This window comes from Frieseomelitta varia, unplaced genomic scaffold, assembly GCF_011392965.1.
Source record: "Frieseomelitta varia isolate USP_RPSP 00005682 unplaced genomic scaffold, Fvar_1.2 scaffold_792, whole genome shotgun sequence".
NCBI classification, from domain to species: domain Eukaryota; kingdom Metazoa; phylum Arthropoda; class Insecta; order Hymenoptera; family Apidae; genus Frieseomelitta; species Frieseomelitta varia.
This window is the reverse complement of record NW_025110581.1, coordinates 273,113-295,740: the sequence shown is the minus strand read 5'-3', so window position 1 is coordinate 295,740 and position 22,628 is coordinate 273,113. Positions and strand designations below refer to the sequence as shown.

At 30.0% G+C, this 22,628-nt stretch overlaps 6 protein-coding genes across 9 annotated transcripts; 3 read left to right on the top strand and 3 right to left on the bottom strand.

The window, feature by feature from the left end:
• Window positions 1-1,587: 1,587 nt before the first annotated feature.
• On the top strand, window positions 1,588-5,508 carry LOC122536004 (protein unc-45 homolog B). Its single transcript, XM_043668010.1, has 5 exons — window positions 1,588-2,103; window positions 2,226-2,657; window positions 2,770-3,099; window positions 3,180-3,620; window positions 3,693-5,508. Exons 2-5 carry the CDS (start codon window positions 2,235-2,237, stop codon window positions 5,328-5,330), a joined length of 2,832 nt encoding a protein of 943 aa, XP_043523945.1. The 5' UTR covers window positions 1,588-2,103; window positions 2,226-2,234; the 3' UTR covers window positions 5,331-5,508.
• Window positions 5,509-5,689: 181 nt separating this feature from the next.
• Window positions 5,690-8,069, bottom strand: LOC122536007 (cell division cycle 7-related protein kinase-like). 2 transcript variants are annotated; one of them, XM_043668015.1, is made up of 9 exons: window positions 8,051-8,069; window positions 7,540-7,726; window positions 7,257-7,464; window positions 7,091-7,184; window positions 6,867-7,009; window positions 6,693-6,807; window positions 6,269-6,599; window positions 5,985-6,103; window positions 5,690-5,855 (listed from the first exon to the last, which is right to left on the bottom strand). In XM_043668015.1, the coding sequence occupies exons 2-9, from the start codon at window positions 7,574-7,576 to the stop codon at window positions 5,733-5,735; spliced, it is 1,170 nt and encodes a 389-aa protein (XP_043523950.1). In that variant the 5' UTR covers window positions 7,577-7,726; window positions 8,051-8,069; the 3' UTR covers window positions 5,690-5,732. The 2 variants fall into 2 exon arrangements, with proteins under 2 accessions (XP_043523950.1, XP_043523951.1); XM_043668016.1 differs by lacking the exons at window positions 5,985-6,103; window positions 8,051-8,069 and having other exon boundaries at window positions 7,540-7,761.
• On the top strand, window positions 8,013-9,459 carry LOC122536016 (mitochondrial import inner membrane translocase subunit Tim22). Of its 2 annotated transcripts, none has more exons than XM_043668027.1 (5): window positions 8,013-8,096; window positions 8,336-8,681; window positions 8,753-8,937; window positions 9,015-9,087; window positions 9,162-9,459. In XM_043668027.1, exons 2-5 carry the CDS (start codon window positions 8,447-8,449, stop codon window positions 9,242-9,244), a joined length of 576 nt encoding a protein of 191 aa, XP_043523962.1. In that variant the 5' UTR covers window positions 8,013-8,096; window positions 8,336-8,446; the 3' UTR covers window positions 9,245-9,459. The 2 variants fall into 2 exon arrangements, with proteins under 2 accessions (XP_043523962.1, XP_043523963.1); XM_043668028.1 differs by lacking the exon at window positions 8,013-8,096 and adding an exon at window positions 8,104-8,247.
• Window positions 9,460-9,646: 187 nt separating this feature from the next.
• LOC122536011 (septin-1) lies at window positions 9,647-13,130 on the bottom strand. The gene is made up of 7 exons (XM_043668019.1): window positions 12,887-13,130; window positions 12,686-12,728; window positions 12,334-12,526; window positions 11,993-12,251; window positions 11,514-11,879; window positions 11,333-11,437; window positions 9,647-10,542 (listed from the first exon to the last, which is right to left on the bottom strand). The coding sequence occupies exons 2-7, from the start codon at window positions 12,707-12,709 to the stop codon at window positions 10,410-10,412; spliced, it is 1,080 nt and encodes a 359-aa protein (XP_043523954.1). The 5' UTR covers window positions 12,710-12,728; window positions 12,887-13,130; the 3' UTR covers window positions 9,647-10,409.
• Window positions 13,131-13,452: 322 nt separating this feature from the next.
• On the bottom strand, window positions 13,453-17,509 carry LOC122536012 (eukaryotic translation initiation factor 4H-like). 2 transcript variants are annotated; one of them, XM_043668020.1, is made up of 5 exons: window positions 17,356-17,509; window positions 16,490-16,660; window positions 16,150-16,400; window positions 15,697-15,936; window positions 13,453-14,810 (listed from the first exon to the last, which is right to left on the bottom strand). In XM_043668020.1, the coding sequence occupies exons 1-5, from the start codon at window positions 17,385-17,387 to the stop codon at window positions 14,665-14,667; spliced, it is 840 nt and encodes a 279-aa protein (XP_043523955.1). In that variant the 5' UTR covers window positions 17,388-17,509; the 3' UTR covers window positions 13,453-14,664. The 2 variants fall into 2 exon arrangements, with proteins under 2 accessions (XP_043523955.1, XP_043523956.1); XM_043668021.1 differs by having other exon boundaries at window positions 16,183-16,400; window positions 17,356-17,508.
• Window positions 17,510-17,846: 337 nt separating this feature from the next.
• LOC122536003 (myb-binding protein 1A) lies at window positions 17,847-22,538 on the top strand. The gene is made up of 10 exons (XM_043668008.1): window positions 17,847-18,050; window positions 18,161-18,358; window positions 18,430-18,828; window positions 18,910-19,493; window positions 19,593-19,705; window positions 19,806-20,332; window positions 20,418-21,065; window positions 21,141-21,389; window positions 21,461-21,888; window positions 21,973-22,538. Exons 1-10 carry the CDS (start codon window positions 17,874-17,876, stop codon window positions 22,391-22,393), a joined length of 3,744 nt encoding a protein of 1,247 aa, XP_043523943.1. The 5' UTR covers window positions 17,847-17,873; the 3' UTR covers window positions 22,394-22,538.
• The last annotated feature ends 90 nt before the right edge of the window (window positions 22,539-22,628 follow it).

Below are 22,628 nucleotides of genomic sequence, written 5' to 3'. Positions count from 1 at the left end.
CATTGGTACATATTACTTAACCAACATAAAATAATTCTTGTACACGCCATAAATATTGATGTACATTAGAGAGTCGGTTCCTTTTTTTTTTTTTTAATTAAAACAATATAATATTTATGAGATATTGCAATTAAATGTATTTCGAAATATTGAGTAAAATAATACAATATTATTTTTTTATTAAACGCAGAAATGTGGTGTAGATTTTTAAATACGGGTTTGAACAGATTCGGTAAATTTTTTTAACATATGCTTTAGGTCATAATAATTTTTGCGACGATTTACACGGATTAAATGTGTGGTGATTACTCAAATAATTTATATTATATTTTAGTTCATTCAATTGCTGACTTTTATCTATTAAGAGAGATACATCGCGATTTCGAATTTTATTTAATAGAAAAATTTGGGTAATAATAACATAGATAATTACTGCGATAATATTATAAATTAGTTCAATTATTACATTAAAGTTGCTTAATTATGTGTATGTGTATGTTTTTCCTGCATGTGCACTTCTATTACAAATAATGTTATCATTAGCGATATAATATGAAATTAAATTTCAAATTTCGCTCATAACTTCCAAATTAATAGTAATCTTAATTCATGAAAAAAAAGTATCTAATGGAAAATTATAAACCCATACATCATAACGAAGAAATTAGAAACAAAAGTTTGAAATCGTATATGTCGCTGCAATACAACTGCGATGTGGAGAATGTAATGTAATAAGAAACGTAAAATAAATAAAATACTTTTTTCAATAAACATGTAATTCCTTTTGTTTATATATAATGACATTCCAATTGACATAGAAAAATTTAAAGAATTATTTTAAATTTTATATCAATATTTTAATTTATATAAATATCGTTAATGTATCGATAGTTTCATCGTGTTACTAAGTTACGTTTAAAAATTCGCGCCAACATTCTTATGTACTTACGCATTGAAATATTACATATATGTATCCGAGTACCCGAATATCACCTGGGTGCATGAGATAGTTGAGACTACATATCTATTATTTCTACTCGGATGTCTACAATGCAATTTTTATTTTAGCGATAAATAATAAAACAAGGAAGCAATTATTTTAAATTAGATGTTCGTATAAAAATACTGAAAATCTAAATTTTCCAGTAGTAAAATTCGACCGCTTTAAATTAACCATATATTTATATTTCCAGTTGTGGAAGATACTCTTTTAGAGCTAGTAAATATAAATATCTTTTAACAGGTTTTGTCAATCTTAGATTTTTTTCTTCTTCTATTCTTCGCCATTCTAATGGACATAAATTGTAATTTATTATTTGTAACAAAAACATCGGATAAAATTATATCGAGTATCCGAGTATCCGATAAATCGAGTAACAATAACTCGAGCCTCAATTATCTCGTAAGATACTCGGGTATCTGAGTACTCATCAGATATTTGAATATCATGAGATAAATTTCTCTTTATCTGGGAATCTCATGGGTATCCACGAGTATTTGATATACTAGTACTAATGTAATGATGAGAAATCCCACGGGACGACGGAAGAGGAAAGTCCCTCTGCACCCGTCAATACACTTGGTGTATACATATATTTGTGTATGATACTTTCAGCCAATAGATACTTTTACATTTTTAAAAATGTATCGAATCTACTGGAAATAACTAACCGGCATTCCTTCCAAGGAACTTCTCTACACGAATAGAATAAATTCCAAATAAAAAATAGAGAATAATGCGAATAAGCATCGATGATTTTTTAGTTTTAATTTCCAATATCTTGTAAGAGGAAGATGAAAAGTAAAGTCGGTCAACCGATACGGTAAAATTATAGGATTAATGTTAGTAACAAGTTCGGAACCTATTTTCATCCGGCGGTGTTATTTTTATTCGACCGCGGAACGAACACAGTTTAAAATAAACGTGCGAGTCTTCTAGTAACATCTGGATGTCTCTGCGTCTTTTTTAATATAATGCGGATGCAGTGCCAGCCTCAGTATTGCATTGGAAACTTTCAAAAGACAAACAGTCAAACTTTCGACACGCAAATTCTTTGATATCTCGAACAGAATCATATACACGTGTTATATTATTTTACACATGTATGTATTATTACTGGTATTATTCATAATTTTCTCTTCATATTGCAATTACTCATTAAAACTTATCTGCATGGACAATGACATTTCTAATCTAAAGCAATTTGTAATTAATCATTTTTTAGCCAAGAAACATGACAAAAACGACAAATCTGACTGCACAGGAATGGAAAGAGAAAGGCAACGTAGAATTCAACAAAGGGAATTGGTCGGAAGCTTTAAGTTGTTACACAAGTGCATTAAAGCTTGCAAATGAAGATAATTCGAATAAAGCTATATATTATAAGAATCGCGCTGCTACATATTTAAAACAGGAAGAATATAACAAAGCAATTGAAGATTGCGATAAAGCTCTCAAAATATGTCCAAACGATCCAAAAGCGTTATTTCGCAGATGTCAAGCATTAGAGGCATTAGAAAGATACGAAGAGGCATATCGCGATGCGAGATACATCATCTCTGCAGATCCTGGCAATAAGGCGATTCAACCTATTGCCGCGAGATTACACGAAATTGTGCAGGAAAGATATAGACAAAACTCTCGTGTCAATGCCAAGGTTTGTATATTATAGGATGCAATTATAAAACATACTTTAAAAAAATTTGCTCATAATCAAAATCATAAAATTATTTCTTTCTCTGATGTAATTCAACATGTTTTTTGCAAAGGTGGCACAAATGATGGACATAGCTTTTGAGATAAAAGGAGAGAATGAAAAACGAGAGACGGCGATGAACAATTTGCTTGTTCTTGCACGAGAGAGAGCGGGAGCGGAAATAATGTTTAATGACGGAATAGTCTCTAAAATAACAAAGATACTTAAACTTGAGAAAAATGAGGAAATAATAACAACTGGTGTCAGAATTATTGCGGAATTATGTCAAAATAATATTGATAGAACTGAAAATATTATAAGGCAAATTGGTATACCATGGTGTTTAGAACTCTTTAACAGTAAAATTGTAGAAAGAGTAAATGCTGCTCAATATTGCATACAGGTTGGTAAATTTAATAAATATAAAAACCTACTATATTCAATGTTCAAATACATATCTACTTTCTAATACTGTGTTTACAGACAATACTAAACACATATAGTGGAATGACTAACAAACCAGATTCAAAACCGAACAAAGAATTGTGTGATAAATACAACAAAGAAATAGATACTATTCTATCTTGTTTATTGTACAGTGTAACAAACAGAACAATTTCTGGATTAGCTAGAGATGCAATTATAGAACTCATTATGCGCAACATTCATTATACTGCATTAAATTGGGCAGAACGTTTAATTGAACTTCATGGTTTACAACGTTTGATGGAAGTAGCTAGTGAACTTGAAGAATATAAATATGAATCGTCAATGGAAATTACATCATCTACTAGAACTGTAACAAGCGTTTGTTTGGCAAGAATTTACGAGAATATGTATTATGATGCAGCAAAGGAAAAGTTTAGGAGTGCTATTGACGAATACATAAAAGATAAACTACTTACACCAGATATAGAATCCAAGGTATCTTTTTAATCGATAATAAAATGTAGATACATAACATATTTCTTTAATTCATATTTTTCTTTTAAACAGGTTCGTGTTGTAGTTGCAATAACAACTTTATTGCTTGGTCCGTTAGATGTTGGGAACACAATAATTGCTAAGGAAGGTATTTTAGAAATGATACTCGTTATGGCAGGCACAAACGATGTATTACAACAAAAAGTTGCTTGTGAATGTATCGTTGCTGCTGCATCCAAAAAAGACAAAGCTACTACAATTATCAATCAAGGCGTGAATATATTGAAGAAGCTGTACCAATCTAAAGATGATTCAATCAGAGTGCGTGCTTTAGTAGGATTGTGCAAATTAGGTAGTTCAGGCGGTACAGATGCTACAATAAGACCATTTGCTGAGGGAGCAACGAAAAAATTGGCTGAAGCTTGTAGAAGATTTTTAATTAATCCTAAAAAGCAAAAAGACATGAGAAAATGGGCAGTAGAAGGACTATCTTATCTCACTTTTGATGCTGAAGTCAAAGAGAAACTAATTGAAGATGTTCAAGCAGTTCAAGCAATGATAGAACTGGCCAAAACTGGAGACCAGTCTGTAGTTTATGGTGTCGTTACTACGTTAGTTAATTTATGTAATGCTTACGACAAACAAGAACTTATACCAGAAATGATTGAATTGGCAAAATTTGCGAAACATCATATACCAGAAGAACACGAGCTAGATGACATAGATTTTGTGAATAAAAGAATAATTGCATTAGCTAAAGCTGGCGTAACATGTGCATTAGTCGCACTTTCTAAAACAGAAAGTCAAAATAGCAAAGAACTAATAGCACGTGTGTTCAATGCAATTTGTAGTCAGCAAGATGTACGAGGAATTGTAGTTCAACAAGGTGGAGCAAAAGCACTTTTACCATTGGCTTTAGATGGCACGGATAAAGGAAAAAAACAAGCATCGCAAGCACTTGCGCGATTAGGGATTACGATAAATCCAGAAGTTGCATTTCCTGGACAAAGAATAATGGAAGTAGTTCGACCATTTATAAATCTCTTAAATCCAGAATGCTCTGCACTTGAAAACTTTGAATCTTTAATGGCCTTATGCAACTTGGCAAATGTTAACGACAGTGTGAGAAAACGAATTTTGAAAGAAGGAGGTTTCCAGAAAATTGAAGCATACATGTATGAAGATCACGAAATGTTGCAACGTGCATCTACGCAGGTTATAAATAATTTAATGATGTGCGAAGATACTGTTAAATATTATGAACAAGAAAATGATAGAGTTAAATATCTAGTCATTCTTTGCGAGAATGAGGATTTAGACACAAGCATGGCAGCATCAGGAGCCTTAGCTATGTTAACGTCAGTTAGCATAAAATCTTGCATTAAAATATTTGATACAAAAGATTGGTTAGAGTCATTACGTTATTTACTTGCTAATCCAAATTCTGAGTTACAACACAGAGGAATTGTAATTGTTTTAAATATGATGAAAAGTACAAAAGAAGTAGCAACTAGAGTGATCGAAACCGATATAATGGAAATTTTAATGGCTTTGACAAAAAGTGATACAGTACAAAATAAAAAAATTAAACAACTAGCAGCTGAAGCATTAGAAGCTGCAGCAAAATGGGAACTTATTAGAAAAAGTGAAAACGAAGGAGAATCACAAGGAGAATCACAAAATACAAACAATTTAGAAAATCTTGAATAAACGTGTATACTACTTACTTCAATGTTTCCTACGGTGTGTAAAGAATAACTAACAATGAATATTTGTCATACCATAAAGTGCCTAAGAAAAGATAATCAATTTAATCTTTTGTTTATAGCAAACAATATAATAAAACAATTTAGTACATAAATATTTCAAAAATATTGTTAAATTCCAAGAGTATTGCATTTACTAATAATCTGATATTAAGTAATACAATTATATAAAAAATTAACAAATTATTTATTTAATTTAATATAAATAATAATGTACTGTATATAATATGTGTATACACTTATGTATATATACAAGTTTCATAGTGTGCAATATTAAATTTAGTACTATTTAATTATATGTTGCATCAAAATATAAAATAAAAAAATTTTAAATGTAAAAATTACGTTATAATTTCAAAAATGGATGATTTAAAGCTTGATCTGCAGTAAGACGTGTTTTATAGTCCAAATCCAATAATCCTAATACAAAATGGTAAGCTTCTTTTGGAAACTGAGCATCCAATGATACCTTAAAATATTGAATAGATATTTCTTAATATAAAATCCTTAGTACATTACATTACATATTATTTAAAAATAAATATTATATTGGATTCTTTAATTATATTTATGAGTAAATGTTAAATTAAAAAAATACCTTCTCGCAAGTGTTACGATCATTACTATCTAACAAACCCTTATTTCGTTTTTGTAATTTCTGACATAAAGACACAATATCAACGCCTGGTATATCTTCACTAAAGATAATTTTTTTTCCTAAATTGTCAAAAAAAAAAAAAAAAAAAAAAAAAAAAAAAAAAAAAAAAAAAAAAAAAAAAAATAGTACATAAAGTAAATAACAAAATGATAAATTTCAACAAAATAAGGAACAAAAAAACCTCACTAATACAAAAATAAATTAAAAAATAATTCTTTTTATACCTAATTTGCGCGCACACTGTTGCATTTTATTTGATCCAAATATAGTTGTTATTTCTGCTAAAGCAGTACAGTCATCTGGAGAATGAAAGAATGGTTGAGTACCACTAAGAATACATAACATCATTACTCCGCTCGCCCAAATATCAACTGCTGGCGTTTGAGACGGATGTTTCAATAAAACTTCAGGAGCACGGAAACCTGGTGTTCCAGCTCTTGGAGCTATCTGTTCTGATCTTGATATACATAATGAACAAACTTTTGCTTTACCAAAGCAGTAACATTTCTCTTCTGTACCTTTTTTTGTTGTATTAAAAGAAACATTTAAACTATTCTGCAAAAGCAATACAAAAAATAATATATATGTTATATATGTGTATACAGAAACTTTCTGTACATAATTTTTCACAAATAATTGATATATTACTTCATCTGATCTTTTCCGTTTAGTAACTTGTGCTTCAGAATTAAGTAATTTAAGATTGTTAGATTTCTTTTCTACTACATATTCTTGAGCTAATCCAAAATCAACCAATAAATATCTGCAAAAAAAAAAATTACAATGATATATTCATATCAAAAAGAATTGATGCTACTTTACCTTTTGTTGTGTCTATCATATAAAAAATTACTAGGTTTGACATCTCTATGTATAATATTAAATCTGTGGACCCTTCGCAATGCACTTAATAATGCAATCATATAATCTTTTGTTTCTTGTACAGTCATATCTTGCACATATTCCTATTTAATGTTATTAAATTTTAATATTGACAAACCTTTCTGATATGAAACAAAAATTAGATAAGACAAAAAGTATCTTACTGCAAATTTGTCATGCCTCATATATGGCATTACAAATACTACTGTTTCAAAGCTTCGTAAACATAATTCTAATCCAACTACATAATCCTTTCCTCTAAAAAAGGGAACTGTGATTATCCTTTTATATACATACTGTTTAAATTACAACCAAGTTTAAATCAGTTACCCTATTTGTTGCATGCATCGTAATTCTCGCTCAATTTTTTCAGGATGTCTAGTAGGAACTAAATACTTCAATGCAAATTTTTTAGAACCATCAGATAATTTTAAAGTGGCTAAAAACACAGAACTGAAAGTTCCTTCTCCAACCTTTTCATATATATGAAATAAATCTTTTATCAGAGGAACTGTATTTTGAACAGTAACATTATTTTCTGAAATCACATATTACTAATGTTTATTTTTTTTTGCTACAATTTCAGTGAATCTTTGTAAATGAAATTCCTCACCATCATTATCTTTTTTTATCTGATTTTTTCCTTCCATGATCTTAATGTATCATTTGGTCCACTTAATCAAACCATTTAAAGATTATTTAGTTTGATAGATTATTAATTTCATTATTTGACATTGAAGAATAAATTGTCACGTGTACGATAACCTATTAAAGATTAGATATTGGCGCCAGTCTAAGCACTTTAAAACATGCAAATATTAATAACGTAATAAAACAAACATATCGTATTAATAAGAAATGTATAGATTTAAGACCTAATTACTACATAATTTTATTAAGTCACGATGAAAAATTTATACGTTCGTTATGACAAATTGCGGCAAATATTAATTACGATTTTACCGCTTAAATCAATTTCTGTATTTAATATGTAAAAATGTAATAATCATTTCAAATTTAGCCATATATTACACAGATTTATAATATATATAAACTTCTTGTAGAAGATTTTTTAGAGAATATATTATTTTGGGTAATATGTATTTAGGAATTCTTATACATACAATTGTATACATATGCTGATACGTACTTGTGCATGCAAACAAATTGGTACAGTCATATTAAAAGATATTCCATATATGTTTATTATTCTAAATATAATATTGTTATACACAATTGAATAACAATAATAATTAATATACAATTACAATATATTTTAATTTATAGCTTTAAAAAAACTCTAAATTTCTTTAGAGTACAGGTTAGACTAAGAAACATATTGGCATCTTAAGTGAATTAAGTTGATATATTTTTATTTACTGTATTTATATAAAGTTTTTTTTTCACAGATTGCATAAGTATACAATTGTAAAGAAGCAAAATTTAGTTATTCAAAGCAGTTAAGATATGTGTTAATCTAACTGTGTCTATCATAACAAATAAAAAATATTGAAACAATTATGTCTAATACTAATTCATCCAAATCATTGTTGGAAACAAGTGAAAATAAAGCTATAAGTGACATGGATTTAGATAACATAGCTCGTTATGTTATTGGCACTCAACAGAGATTTAGAGAAAATATTATAATTCCAAGAACTGTAGGTCCTGTACAACTTAAAACTAATGAACAGAAATTAATAGAAAGTGCAATGGAAAGTTGCATCTTCAAAAGCATTGCGAGTTGTGTCATAGGTATATTTATATTGTGCTGTAAAATAAGCATTATTTATATTAGTATAATTAAAAAAAAATTAGATTTTCAGGCTATGGTCTAGGAGCTGCCATAGGTTTATTTACATCCAGTGTAAATCCGAATGTGGCAGCTGTTGAAAAACAGCAAACTGTTCGTGAAGTTTTTAGAGAGATGAAAACTACAACGCTAGGTTATGCAAAAAATTTTGCTGTAGTTGGTTGTGTATTTTCAGCAATTGAATGTGCAATAGAATCGGTAATAATTCGTATAAAATTGTAGTTTAACTTATATTTATCTATATATCATAGATTCATTTTATAATTTCATTTTAGTATAGAGGAAAAGGTGATTGGAAGAATGGAACATATGCTGGTGGTTTAACAGGTGGAATAATAGGATTGAGAGGTATTATTTTATGTTAAATTTATAGTATAGTATAAATTTAAATACTTGTACTTAAATGTAGTCTTATATTTTAGCTGGTGTAAAAGCAGGTTTGATTGGAGCAGCAGGTTTTGCAGCATTTTCAACAGCAATAGACTACTATTTGAATCGATCTTAAACAATGTTATAAATTATAATAGGTATATATTTGTATAAAAAAGGTATAAAACACTTTGAGTATACCTGTACAATACATATAAAAGCACAAGAATTGTCTTAATATAAAAATGCATACGTATAACTATAATAAAGTTGAGAAATAAAATAAATTCGCATAATACATCAATATTCATTTTGCCTACAGATCTGTACTTTTTAATACATTATATTAGTTGAATTCTTTTGAGACACAAATGAATTAAATGACTACTAGTATATATTAAGTAAAAATAAATGCTATTTGAATATAACATATTGCAAATACATAGAAAACTACATTTTATATTTAAAACTGTTTATCACAGCAAAAAAAAAATAGTCTTTAATTTTTGGATATGTTGAATGATTATTGACAATTTAATATTGGCAGTCTTCAAAATGTTTTATATAAAAAAATATACATAGAATGTTGGAAGATATGCAAATTGTACATCTTTACTCATTTTTTTGTGAATTGTGTAAAATATCAATCTTGATAAAATGTCATTGTATATATTTATCTACACAATTTATATAAATACTTTTCATTAGATTCATTAGATCATTATATCCACGTTGTACCTTATCAATCTTTGCTTTTCTTTAAATGAGAATCTCTATATTTTATTATTCTATATTTTATTTACTTTTATATTTCAATATTGTAGAAATTCTATTTTACCGAAATCAATATTCTATTTTTACTGAACATTATCTGTACTATTTGATATTTTAAAAAGTATAAAATTTTTTATAATAGTTCTATTTTATAAAAGGATTATATATTATTTTTGATATTAGCATTTTAATAATGGAAATTGTAAATCGTTCTATTAAAGAGGAATATGCAAGGCACTTATTACACATATGTTTTGTAATTATTAAATTATAGTTGCTTTATAGTTAATCTTCTGTACTATGAATTTACTTTCGGTTTTGTTAAAACATTCATTTTATTAACTCTAGTCTTTTGAGTTGAAAATATTCAATAAAAAACGTATCTTTTTTTAATTACGTTTGTTAAAAGTAAATGCTTGAAAATCATATTTTGTGTTTTGGATAGCATATTAATTGGTTAATACAATTTTTGGCACCTGCAATGGTGAAGAATTGATTTTTCTTCACACATTTGTGCATATGTATAATTAAGGTTGCTGTTGTTGCATTTGTGCCTGCATTACAGCCACTAATTCTTGCATGCGTCGTAATTCAGCTTCTTTCTCTTGTAATATACGATCCTTCTCCGATACAGAATTACTTCTATCAGATTCAGCAATTCTGTTGGTAAAAAATTCGTAACAGAATTGTTCCAAATATATAATATACATATATAATAGGGGTGTGCGGGTACCTGAAATTACGGGTACCCGATTGTTCGGGTCGGGCTTACACAAAGTCAGGCGGGTAGCCCGACTATTTCGGGTAGTCCGTCTATTTCGGATAGAGTTGGAAAAAGTTCAAATGGGGAATGATAGGGATTATATTGCGTTATCCAAATCAATTATTCATAATATTTAATATACATATTTTTTTTTTCTTCAAATGTAATAATATTTACTCTAAATGATAATGTAAAAAGATAATTGCTCAACATTTTGTGATATTAATTTCGCTCGAGTTATTATTATATTATATTTCCGGATAAGAAAAATAGTCTTTCATTTGTAGTTAGAATAAATATTATTACATTTGAAGAAAAAAAATATATATATGTTTATTAATATTATGAATAATTGACTTCGATAATGCAATATAATCCCTATCCAGAGTTAGGCATATTTTATTCGAACGAATAAAATACTGTCAAATTTATTCGTAAATAACGAATAATTTATTCGAAATTTTATTCGAATAATGCCTACCTCTGATCCTATCCCGCTTGAACATTTTCCAACTCGATCCGAAATCATCGGACTACCCGAAATCTTCGGGCTACCTGAAATCATCGGGCTACCCACCCGAGCCCGACCCGAACCCGAAATTTCGGGTACCTGCACACCCCTAATATATAATATATAGATAACAGATATGTTCGAAATGTTTTCTTTGTATTGTAAGTCATACTTACGTTTGTCTTCGAGGTGGTACAGGAGCTCCTTTTGCTAGTCTTTCACTGCGATAATTTTCATAATGTACCTCCTGAGTTACTTCCTGTAAGTCTTGCATATGTGTGCTACAAATATACACAAAATAATGAATAATGAAAATTTACTTCAACTGATATATTCTTGTAGATGACTACTACATACATCAACATTGTTCTCAGTTTTATAAAATCACAATGATCTGGATTTTCAACTTCAACCACACCCCATGGATACAATCGTCCACGTACTTTACGTCCCTTTACTTCTAATAAAGTATTTGCTCCACATACGGCAAACGGAACAGCTTCTTTTAATTGTCTAACTTGTTCTTTGTAGTCTTCATCTTCATCACTATCACAATCTGGTAAAGGATAAATCTTTATACCACTGCCTTCAATTTCCTCCATAACTCGTTTTTTTAAACGCAAGACTTCTTTTTTTGTAAGTACGTCAGCTTTTGCAATTACTGGCACAATGTTAACTTTATTATGAAGTTGTTTCATAAATTCTATATCCAAAGGTTTTAATCTATTTTAAAATGAAAAAGAAATATAGAGGTTTTATACCAAATAATAACTGTAGTTAACATAAAACTGCATTTGAATAACTGCATAATAAAAGTTATAATCAACATATCTTACCCATGGCCAAATGGTGAAATGAAGTAAAAACAACAATGTATTCTATTATCTACTATATTCCTTCTATTTAAACCACTTTCATCACGTAAAAATCTTTCAAACTGATCATCTATATATTGTATGATAGCTCTAAAACTGTCTGTATTGTCAATTGCATCTCCATAACCAGGAGTGTCAACAACAGTTAATCTAAGCTTGACACCTCTTTCTTCAATCTCCACAGTTGAAGCATCGAGTTTAACAGTTTGATTAGTTTTCTCTGTTGGAGATATTCAGTTGGGATACACATAATATGTAAATATAAAAATGAAAATATATAAACAAAGCTTAACTTAACTTACCTATAGCGTCAGGAATCACACGTTCTGGATATAAATCAGTAAGAAACAAACTGTTTACTAATGTAGACTTTCCAAGACCAGACTCTCCAACAACCATCAGTGTAAATTCAAATCCTTTTTTCACTGATTTCCTATGAACTTGATTAGGTAAATTTGCAAAACCCACATATCCAGGTGTTTCAAGACTAGCAAACTATTGAAAACAAGATGAAGATTGAACTAAATTAAAATCGTATCACAATCTGTAACTTCATGCGATATATGTCGCTCGGTAAACATCTCTTTGTAATAAAGAAACGTGCGAAAATATCTTGTCAAAAAATCTCATTTACGCTTCAATTGTTATACTCACCGTTTTTACGCTTTCAGTAGACATTTTTTCGCATCGATTCAACCTAACGATGGGAAGAAGTTAATATAGTTACGAGAGGTGTTTTTTTTTTTTTTTTTAAATATTATCGAAAACTAGAAACAAGGTATATGTGTGTGTATATATACAAATTTCAAGCCAACAGGCGCCGTATTGTGACAGAAGGCATTATTACAATCATACCTGAAATATACAACACGAGTAAAATGAATAGGTTATTTGAATAAAATATTTGCTGCTTCAATCGACATCACTCCTTATTATCAACGTGCATTGAATAAATAACTAGCGTTACATTTAAGAAAATGAAACGGTTCTATCGTAGATTCATTGAATATGAAACGAAGATATTGCACCGACTGTACAGGAAATGTTACGGTATATCTGTGTTAGGGAGAAGGAGGGGTACCCTTAATAAGGGAGAAGTTTAGGCGTGGCTACCGAAATAAACTTTGGTATTCCATAAAACGTACTATGACTATAATTTCGCTTTTAAATTACAAACTTCTTTGACATGAATTCATGTTAATTACTTAAACTTTAAGTACAAGATATAATAATTGGTCTTAATTACTTGTATACTCGTTTGATAATTAAAAGCTTATATTAAAATTAAATATTAAGTTGCTCTTATTTTTAAGAATAACTTACAAAATACTACGAATATTACACCGTTCTCGCAATTGAAATTATACATGAATTTTATTCTCTTTTCCCTTCTTCACTTTTTTAAAGATACATTACACAAATAGAAGGCAAACGACTACTTTATTCAGGAAATAGTATCATATACAAGCATAATTTTTATATAATATTTGTCATTAATTCAAGTTTTTTCTTTATTTATTATCTCGTAATCATCGATATCTTTTCAAATGATCAATATTTATTACTAGCATAATTAATTAATCCATTATACAGTATTAATGAGTAATAATCGACACGTTATCCTCATACCATTCAGTGATGTATAATTTCTTCAATCACTCAAATATCTTTCTATTCTTTCTAATCTTTTGTTGTTATTTCACAAGCGCGTAAATAATTGTTTAATACTTCTAATCATATACGACTTTTTATATTAAACAATTATTCATAAATCATTTTAATAAGCACATACAATGATTGGTATTAAAATGAAACATAAAAATTATAAGGGAGGAAATGAAAAAAAGGACAATGTTTTTTGTACTCCTAAAAACAAAGATTATTCGAGTACAATATTATTAGAAGATCAGTTTTTATATGGAATCAAATATATATGGTGACAGTATATATTTTGTAATAGTTTGTACACATACCATCAATATTATTATAAACTGATACAACACCCAACATGAAATTGACGTGAATATTAAAATGTACTTTCCGTATCACATCATTATTCACGTGTATACATATATATATATATATATATATATATATATATATATATATATATATATATATATATATATATATACACATAAAATTCAAGTGCTGTGTGCACGCACGTGTGTACATACATACATACATACATACACACACACACATATATACATACATACGAGATGCGATTGGTCATATGTATATACATACATAATTACACATAACCAATATTACTCAAGCATGCATGGTGCACACAATTGTTTTTACTTTAAATTCCAAATTTATTGTTACAGTTTTTTCAAACTAAGACATTAGTTTAAATAGAGAGGGCACTAGATGAAAAACTTTTATTCTTAATTAAAAATGCCAAATGCGTCGAACTTAAGAATCTCATTAAATCACTTTTCATCGTTATTGTGGGGGAAGACTCCCCTTAGGGGTAAATAAAAATTATTACAATTTCATCTCCGAAGAGATTCTCCCCACTACATTCGAGGAAACTAGGGGATCTTGTATTTGTTTCCAAACGTTTTTTTGTTGGAGAAGTTCCTTCCCTAGAGTTAGGGAATCAGAAACTAAAAATGATAATATGTTTACTTGTCGTCAGTATTAATTTTTTCCTCCCGAGGTTTTGCGCCACCATAAATCGAACTTGATTTACTTGATTCTGCAATTGCGTTTATGGGGTCCTGAATTGTTCTTGGTGCTAATACCAGACGCTTTCTTCCACTTGTGTCAGCTACAATGAGAATATTAAAATTATTTTTATCATTTTGAAAACAAGATCTTAGCAGGATATTGTATACAGGGTGTTTCGTAACTTGCGGGGCCCACTTCGGGAGCTGATTGTACGCCTAAAAATAATGAAAAAAAGTCATATAAATATATGTCCTATCTGTCTTCGTTATGAGATATAATGAATTTTCTACTTATATTTAATTACTTTTACAAAAGATGCTCAAAATGGCCACCTTGCATTTGAAGACAAGCCTGCACGCGTCTTGTCATTGATCTGGTTACTCTTTCTATCATTCCTGGTGTTTCTCGAATTTGTCGGAAGCCTTGTTCTATTCTATTTCGTAGTATTTCAGCAGTTTCAATCGATGTTGCGTATACAATCGATTCTAAATGTCCCCAAAAATAAAAAATAATGGATTCAAATCCGGAGAATGAGCAAGCCATGCAATAGAACCTCCACGAACAATTAGTCTAATATCGACTGGAATTTCCTTAGACTTCGTATGCGGTTTATGCATGATGGAGCTCCGCCGCATTTTAACCGAGTGGCAATTTTTAAATTAACACTTTGCAAATAAATGGATTGGTCGTCATCGATTGAAAATACTACGAAATAGAATAGAGCAAGGCTTCCGACAAATTCGAGAAACACCAGAAATGATAGAGTAACCAGATCAATGACAAGACGCGTGCAGGTTTGTCTTCAAATGCAAGGTGGTCATTTCGAGCATCTTTTGTAAAAGTAATTAAAACAGAAAATTCATTATATCTCATAAACGAAAACAGATGGGACATAGATTTATATGACTTTTTTTCATTATTTTTAGGCGTACAATCAGCTCCCGAAATGGGTCCCACAAGTTACGAAACACCCTGTATAAACAAACCTGGAGGTGGATCTTTATGGAACGGTTCATCATGAAATGGTTTTCGTTCAGATCCAGTTCCACGAGGAGGAGGTGGTCTAGTGCCGTATGATCTAGACGATGCATTACGCGACCATTCTCGACTTCCACCTCCTGTATCATCATTAAACTGAGTATAGTTACCCCGGTTACCCCTCATGTCCCATGTACTACCTTGTCTACCAGCATGGCTTTGGCCTTGAGTTTGACCTACGTAACCTCCTGCACATTATCATCACATTGAATTTTAATTTTTGGTACCAAGATATATATGTATAGTATAAGCAGTATAAGATTTCATTTTGTATATAAACAATTATTCAAAGGAAAATTTAGAATTTTGCATTGAAACGTTATTACTTATTGTTCAAATTAATTTGCAATGCCCGGCTTAAAATATTTCACGATATACGTTATGCAAAGCATAACGCTTACTAGAATACATAGATTTGCTTCCAAAATCATCACCATATCCACTACGGCCACCATCTCTCCCTCTAAAGCCTCCTCCACTGCCACCACCAGTGCGACCTCTTCTATCAAAACCACCTCCTCGATCATTTCTTTTACCCTCTGCTACATCTATTTTTATTACACTATTATCTACTTCTACTGCGCCATCCATTTCCAATGCAGCCTGTAAATCTGCCAACTCTTCAAATTCAACATAACAAAAGCCTTTAAACCTGCGAAAAGAAAAAAAGATACAAATTAGAAAAACATGAATGTAAATGTAGAACTGCTCTTTTGTGATCATACAAAAAGTAACTCGTACCTATCCGTCTCTTTATCCTTAACCAATCTGATTCCTTTAACATTAAGTTTCTTAAAGATTTTATCAACATCTCCTTGTACAATTCCATTTGGCAGATTTCCCACGAAAGCGGTATAAGGTGGTTCAGTTGGCAACGGTTTTCTGCCACTTCGAAATCCACCACCATAATCTCTGCACAGAAGAATAATTTACATTCGTACAAGGAAACTCTATCGAATAAAATTGTTGCATTATAAAATAGCATTTCATATTGCGTACGGATTTCGTATAGTTAGCGAATCTGCGAATGAACGAAGCACCACTTTTACGTTTTATTATTTTTGTAACCTCATTTGACAAAAAAATAACACTTTAGGATTCGTACACACTCCAAATATTTATTACCCTCCAAGCTACGCAGACTTTTGTGTTCGTTTGTTAAAAATGAACCAGAGAGCAATAACAACGAGTAGACTCTTACAGTTCTGACACTTATTTAGACACTCTCTTGATTTTCTTAATGCACGTATTCTCGAATAACATGGAGTTAATTACTTCTGTCTATCGCGTCAAACGATGTTTTTCATGAAACGGGGCGTGTATATTTCACAAACATTTAGTCAATATCCTCGTTAATAACGGTACGACTAGAATCACGCTATTGTTTGGTCGGTCAAAATAAAGCCGCGTGTCGGGGGGCACCATATCTGCAAGGTGCTGCGCTTACACTCCAATCGAAATTCACTTAACCTTAAAATCGTAGAATTGTCGAAGGGGCGGGGCATTTCGACGGGGCTGTACGACGCACCGATCAAATTCCACCTTCGCACCATATCGAAAACTCTTAATAACCGTCGTACATGAATGAAATTGTAACCTATACTTGCCTTGAATCTTCGTAACCACCTCGGCCAGCCATATTGGATATATGCAACTGACCGGGACCGCGCGGATCGAGTGCAATACTATGCTCAAGATGGCACTATTCTAATCACTAGAGAATTTGAATCCGCGAGTCCATGAGACTTGCTTTAGTTTAGGCGCTTCTGTTAGCGAATTTTCGACGATACCTTCGTTATATTCTTACGGGGAGTTAAATTGCAATAGGTTCTTTTTAAAAAAAAGTAACTTGTTTATGTAGTCGAATTGCACAATGTTTATTAAAAATTTTTATTTATAGCAACTTGACGATTTTGCAGAGATATACGAAATTTTCTAACGAGATTTGACTTTCTGTAATTTAGAAACTTTTGAATTTAGTTCGATTAATTTTATCACTCCCTGTTTATTTCATTTAAACGACGATTACTGAAAAATTAAAAGGCAAATTCGTTCGATTGTTTTTACATATTTTTCATTTAGACGCGTATTAGACTAGCGTAGTTTCTAGTTAAAATAAAGCAAGATGGCAGACGAGAATGTGCACATGGCAGAGGTTGGTTCAAATGACTCGAGAATGAAGAATATAAATAAAATGGAGTGTACAGTCTTTGATTATTTTACTATACTCAGAAACGAAGTGGAATCTAAAAGAATACAGGGTGGGATTGCTTTATTAAAGTATTTGAGTCAACAAAATTCAGTAAGTGTTTATTTACAGATAACCTCAAAGTTAATCATTTTTGCACGAGACAGTGAGAAATAATCACTGTTTTTAGTCGACGAATTATTTACGAATTTACAATTGTTCAGGAACACAATGAGAGCCAAGAATTTAAGTATGCCATGAAAAGATTGATTCGAAGCTTAGGCTCTTCGAAAACGACCTCACGTATGGGTTTTTATACAACTTTGACAGTCTATTTAACTATGAACTCTGAAATGTCTGTAGAAAAATTTTTATCTCTGATAGACAATGAGTTACAGCCAGCAAACAACTACAGTAAAAGCGTAAGAAATTTAATTTGTTTTGTACTATGATAATAAGCGTTTTACATTTAATTTTAACTGTATCATTTCAGGAAAATGGTGATATTTATATGGGACGTATATTAGCATATGGGGCTTTAATAAGGTCTAAAATACTTTCAAAGAGCATTGATGTAATACAGCAACAAACTATTCAAGATCTTATCAATGCAGGCAAACAACGCAGTTATTTATCGTTTGTTTCTATCTCATTTCTTATTGAATATATAAATCAAGTTGATACTGAGTGTATTAAAAAATTAATTTGGCCAATTGTTGAGAAAGAACTTGGCAAACCATGGGCACAACAAACATTAGATTCATTTTATGCTTTGTTAGTAATCAAAGATAAGTGTCCATTACTTGTAAATAATGAATTTTCAAAAAAACATTTTGGTACAAATGATATTATCACTGAGGAATCTATGAATGACATAGTGAAAGTGTTACTGGTAAGTGTATATTGTAATTTTATTTGTGCAAATTATTTATTTAAAAAAAAAATTGCTAAGTAATGCATTGTTAATATTTAGGATGTACCCAGAATTGTATTATGTCACCATCCAATATTTAAATTGTTTTGTGAGAATTTAATGTCAACTGAACTTACTGTAATCTTTTGGACACATATTGATGAGAAATTTGCAAAACCATCTAAAACTGATGAATATGTAGCTATACAAATTCTGAAATTTATATTATCAAATATTGTAGATAAATCTATACTCCCATTGTTATTATCGCCCAATTATATGCAGCATATGTTGAAAAAATGTTCTGGACCTAAACATCATAACAATGAAGTACTTCTTGGATTTAAAGAAGTTTTAAATTTATTAACATCTGCTACAAGCAGTGATGATACTAAACTAAAAATACAAATTGCTGTATTAAAGAAATTAATACTATATCCTGGTGATTTAATGATTGAAAAAAAGACAGGTACAAAAATAATTCAAATGCTTACTGGAAACTTGAACTTAGATGGTACAAAAAAAGTATCAAAAATATATAGAGGCATAATGGAAAATACAATACCTCGAGACAAATCAAATGACAAAGCAAAATCATTTTGGACAAATGCAGAAAGAATTTATGCTGCTCATTTATTAACAAGGTATTCAATATTTTAAGAAGTGCAGTGTAATGTCTTTTATCTTTGTGCAATCACTTACATATATGTATGAATATATCTAATTTGTTTATATTTTACTAGATTAATGGGACATTCTAAAACATTTGTGGATAGAGAATGGAGGTTGGACCAGTTGAAATGCTTATTTGCTTATGGATTGTGTGAAATGCCAAATGTTGGAATAGATTTAGCTTGTAAGTATTATTTATATATCTAATAATATGATATATGTGTATATATTTTTTTGTCTTCAAATTGTTTATAACAGTTTATAATATATTCCTTCGTTTATAGCGCAGTTTAAGGAAACATTCTATCACGCGCTAGACCATAAATTACCAAAGTTGAATGATCTACGAAACATATTAAGTGATTTAGTTCATTTTGTGGACGTCTGTTTGAAAAAACAAACGTTGAAATTAAGAAATCCATTAATAAATGAAGCAAAAGATTCTTGGGACAAAATGATATGTTTGATTAAAAATTTAGAAAATAATTCAAAGAAGACAGAAGCTGTACCAGTATTTCATACAATGAATTTACATATGGGTTTACAATTATTTTCAGACCCACAAATGGCAATTATGGCTATTGATGAATTACAAAGTTGTTACGAAAGAGTAATAAAACAGTCTAAAAAACATAAAGCTGCTAATAATAAAAACAAGCTAGATGATGAGCCAGAATGGGTAGAAGTAGTTGTTGATTTATTATTATCTTTTTATTCTAAAAACAGTCATTTATTACGTTCATTAGTAGGATGCGTTTTCCCACACATTTGTCCCTATATCACGCCAACAGCTATACATCAAATATTAGCGGTATGCAGATGTTATAAATTAGCAAGACAAATTAATAAAAAATCAATATCTGTCATGTTGTATATTTCAAAATTTTTATTTCCAGGTATTAGACGTAAGAAATGAGAAAGGACCACTTGTAACAAGAAATGGTCTCGATAGTGAAGAAATTTCATCAGATGCAGAGTCAAATTATACTAGTGAAGATGACGAAAGTGATGAAGAAAATACTAAGGGCGAAATGGAGAGTTCGTCGGAATCTGATGATTCTGATTCGAATGAAGAATTATTAGATGAAAATGAAGATGAGACAGTAACTGATAGGTTACGAATGGCAGTAAGTCAAGCATTAGGTGATGTATCCATCCAAACGGACGACGATGATATAAATGTAGATAACATCGGCGAAGAAGAGGGAAAGCGATTAGATGAATCATTAGCGGCAGCGTTTAGACTTCTTCGAGAAAATCGTCAATCGCGATCTAAAAAACAAGAAAAATCAGCTCAAACTTTAACACATTTTAGAATTCGAGTTATAGATTTACTAGAGATTTATTTAGATTGTGCACCATCAATGGTAATTGTACTTGATATGCTACTTCCCCTTTTCACATTATTGGAATATTGCATAAAAGATCCGTATCAAAAGTCTCTACAAGATCGGGTTCGATCCTGTTTAAAAAAGTTATCAACAATAAAAAAATTCAAAGATACAGAAAATATCGACGAAGAATTATTAATAGTAATATTAAAGGTAATTATATAATATATAATGTACAATTAATAATTTTTTATAATATATAATATATAACTAAATTATATTTCTAAGGCTTTAATAGAAAAAGGAGAAAGAACTACTTCGGTTTATCATGAAATAAGTGATAAGTCAGCGGAATGCTGTACATTTCTGGTGAAATGTGCACAACAGGCTAATATATCGACAGATAAAATAACTGAAATTTATGGAGAAAATTTAACGTCCTTCTTCAAAAGAAGAGATTGTGTGCTATCTCCTTTGTTGTTTAAAAGCATTTTACAATTACAGTGGGAGGGTAATTGGCAGCTAGCTTCTTTATTAGTAAGTTCACAGTCTTTAATATACTTTAGTAGACTAATTGAATTTTTAATAATTTATATCTGTTTTTATAGGTAGACTTTGCTTTTGACAGTACTGTTAGATCTTTTCGTCGAGGATATGCACTTGAATTTTTAACAATCTTTTATAATAATAGTCGATTAATTAATTTAAATACAAAAGATTCTAGTATAAGAATGAAATTAGAGAAAAAGTTATGTAGAAATACTATAAGCACACTTCAAGAAATAATTAATATGCACAAAAATAAACAAGCTGTTACAACTAATGGTACTGAAATAGGAAAAGAAATCAGACAGAGGTATATTTACCTTTTATTGATATTGCTACGAAGTATTTATACTCGTCATTTACAAAAAGCATGGAATTGGAATAATATTGGGAAAGTACTTGCGACGTACAGAACTCATGCATCACTTGCGAAAGATACAAAAATGGCATATAATAGATTAGCAGTACAAATTGGAATTCCACTGAACATGTGAGTACTAATTAAGGAAAGTATAATGTTAAAGTTTTATTATGTTATTATATAAAATCATTTGTATTCGTTTCATTGTTTCAGATCACAAAAAGAAGCTAGAAATAAACAAAGTGCTATGACAAACGGGGAGATAAAAGATGTGACAAATAACGTAGAACAATTAAATAATACACAAGAAAATGAAAGTACAGAAGACGAAACAGGTGTTGTTACATCTAGTAGGAACAAATCCAAAAAGAAGAAAAAAAGTAAACAGAGAGATAAGCAATTATTAAAAAAGAAAGCTCGGATGTTACGTGAAAAAGTAATATCCGAAGGTCTTGAACCTTTTAATTTTAGTTCTCTTGTCTCTCACGACCAGTCAGATAAGAATTCATCACCTCTTGAGAATGGAAATTCTCAAATTGAACAGACCAGTTCTAATTGTTCACAAAAGAGGACGTCCAAAAGTATATTAGACGGCAATAAAGCGAAAAGAAGAAAAAGCATGGAAACTGCTTGATACATGAAAGGAAAATAAATTATTATTTTTGTATAAGCATTTATGAAAATATGTATCAAAGAGATCTTTTGTACAGCTCTAAAATATATAATAGACAATCCTTGTGTAAACTATCAATGTTACATCAATAAATAAATTTCTTATACATCGTTTTCATAATATAAATATAGTCATAAATTTTTATGATTATTCTCTCCATTGATTTCATATTGATTGACGTGTGAAATTATCCTTT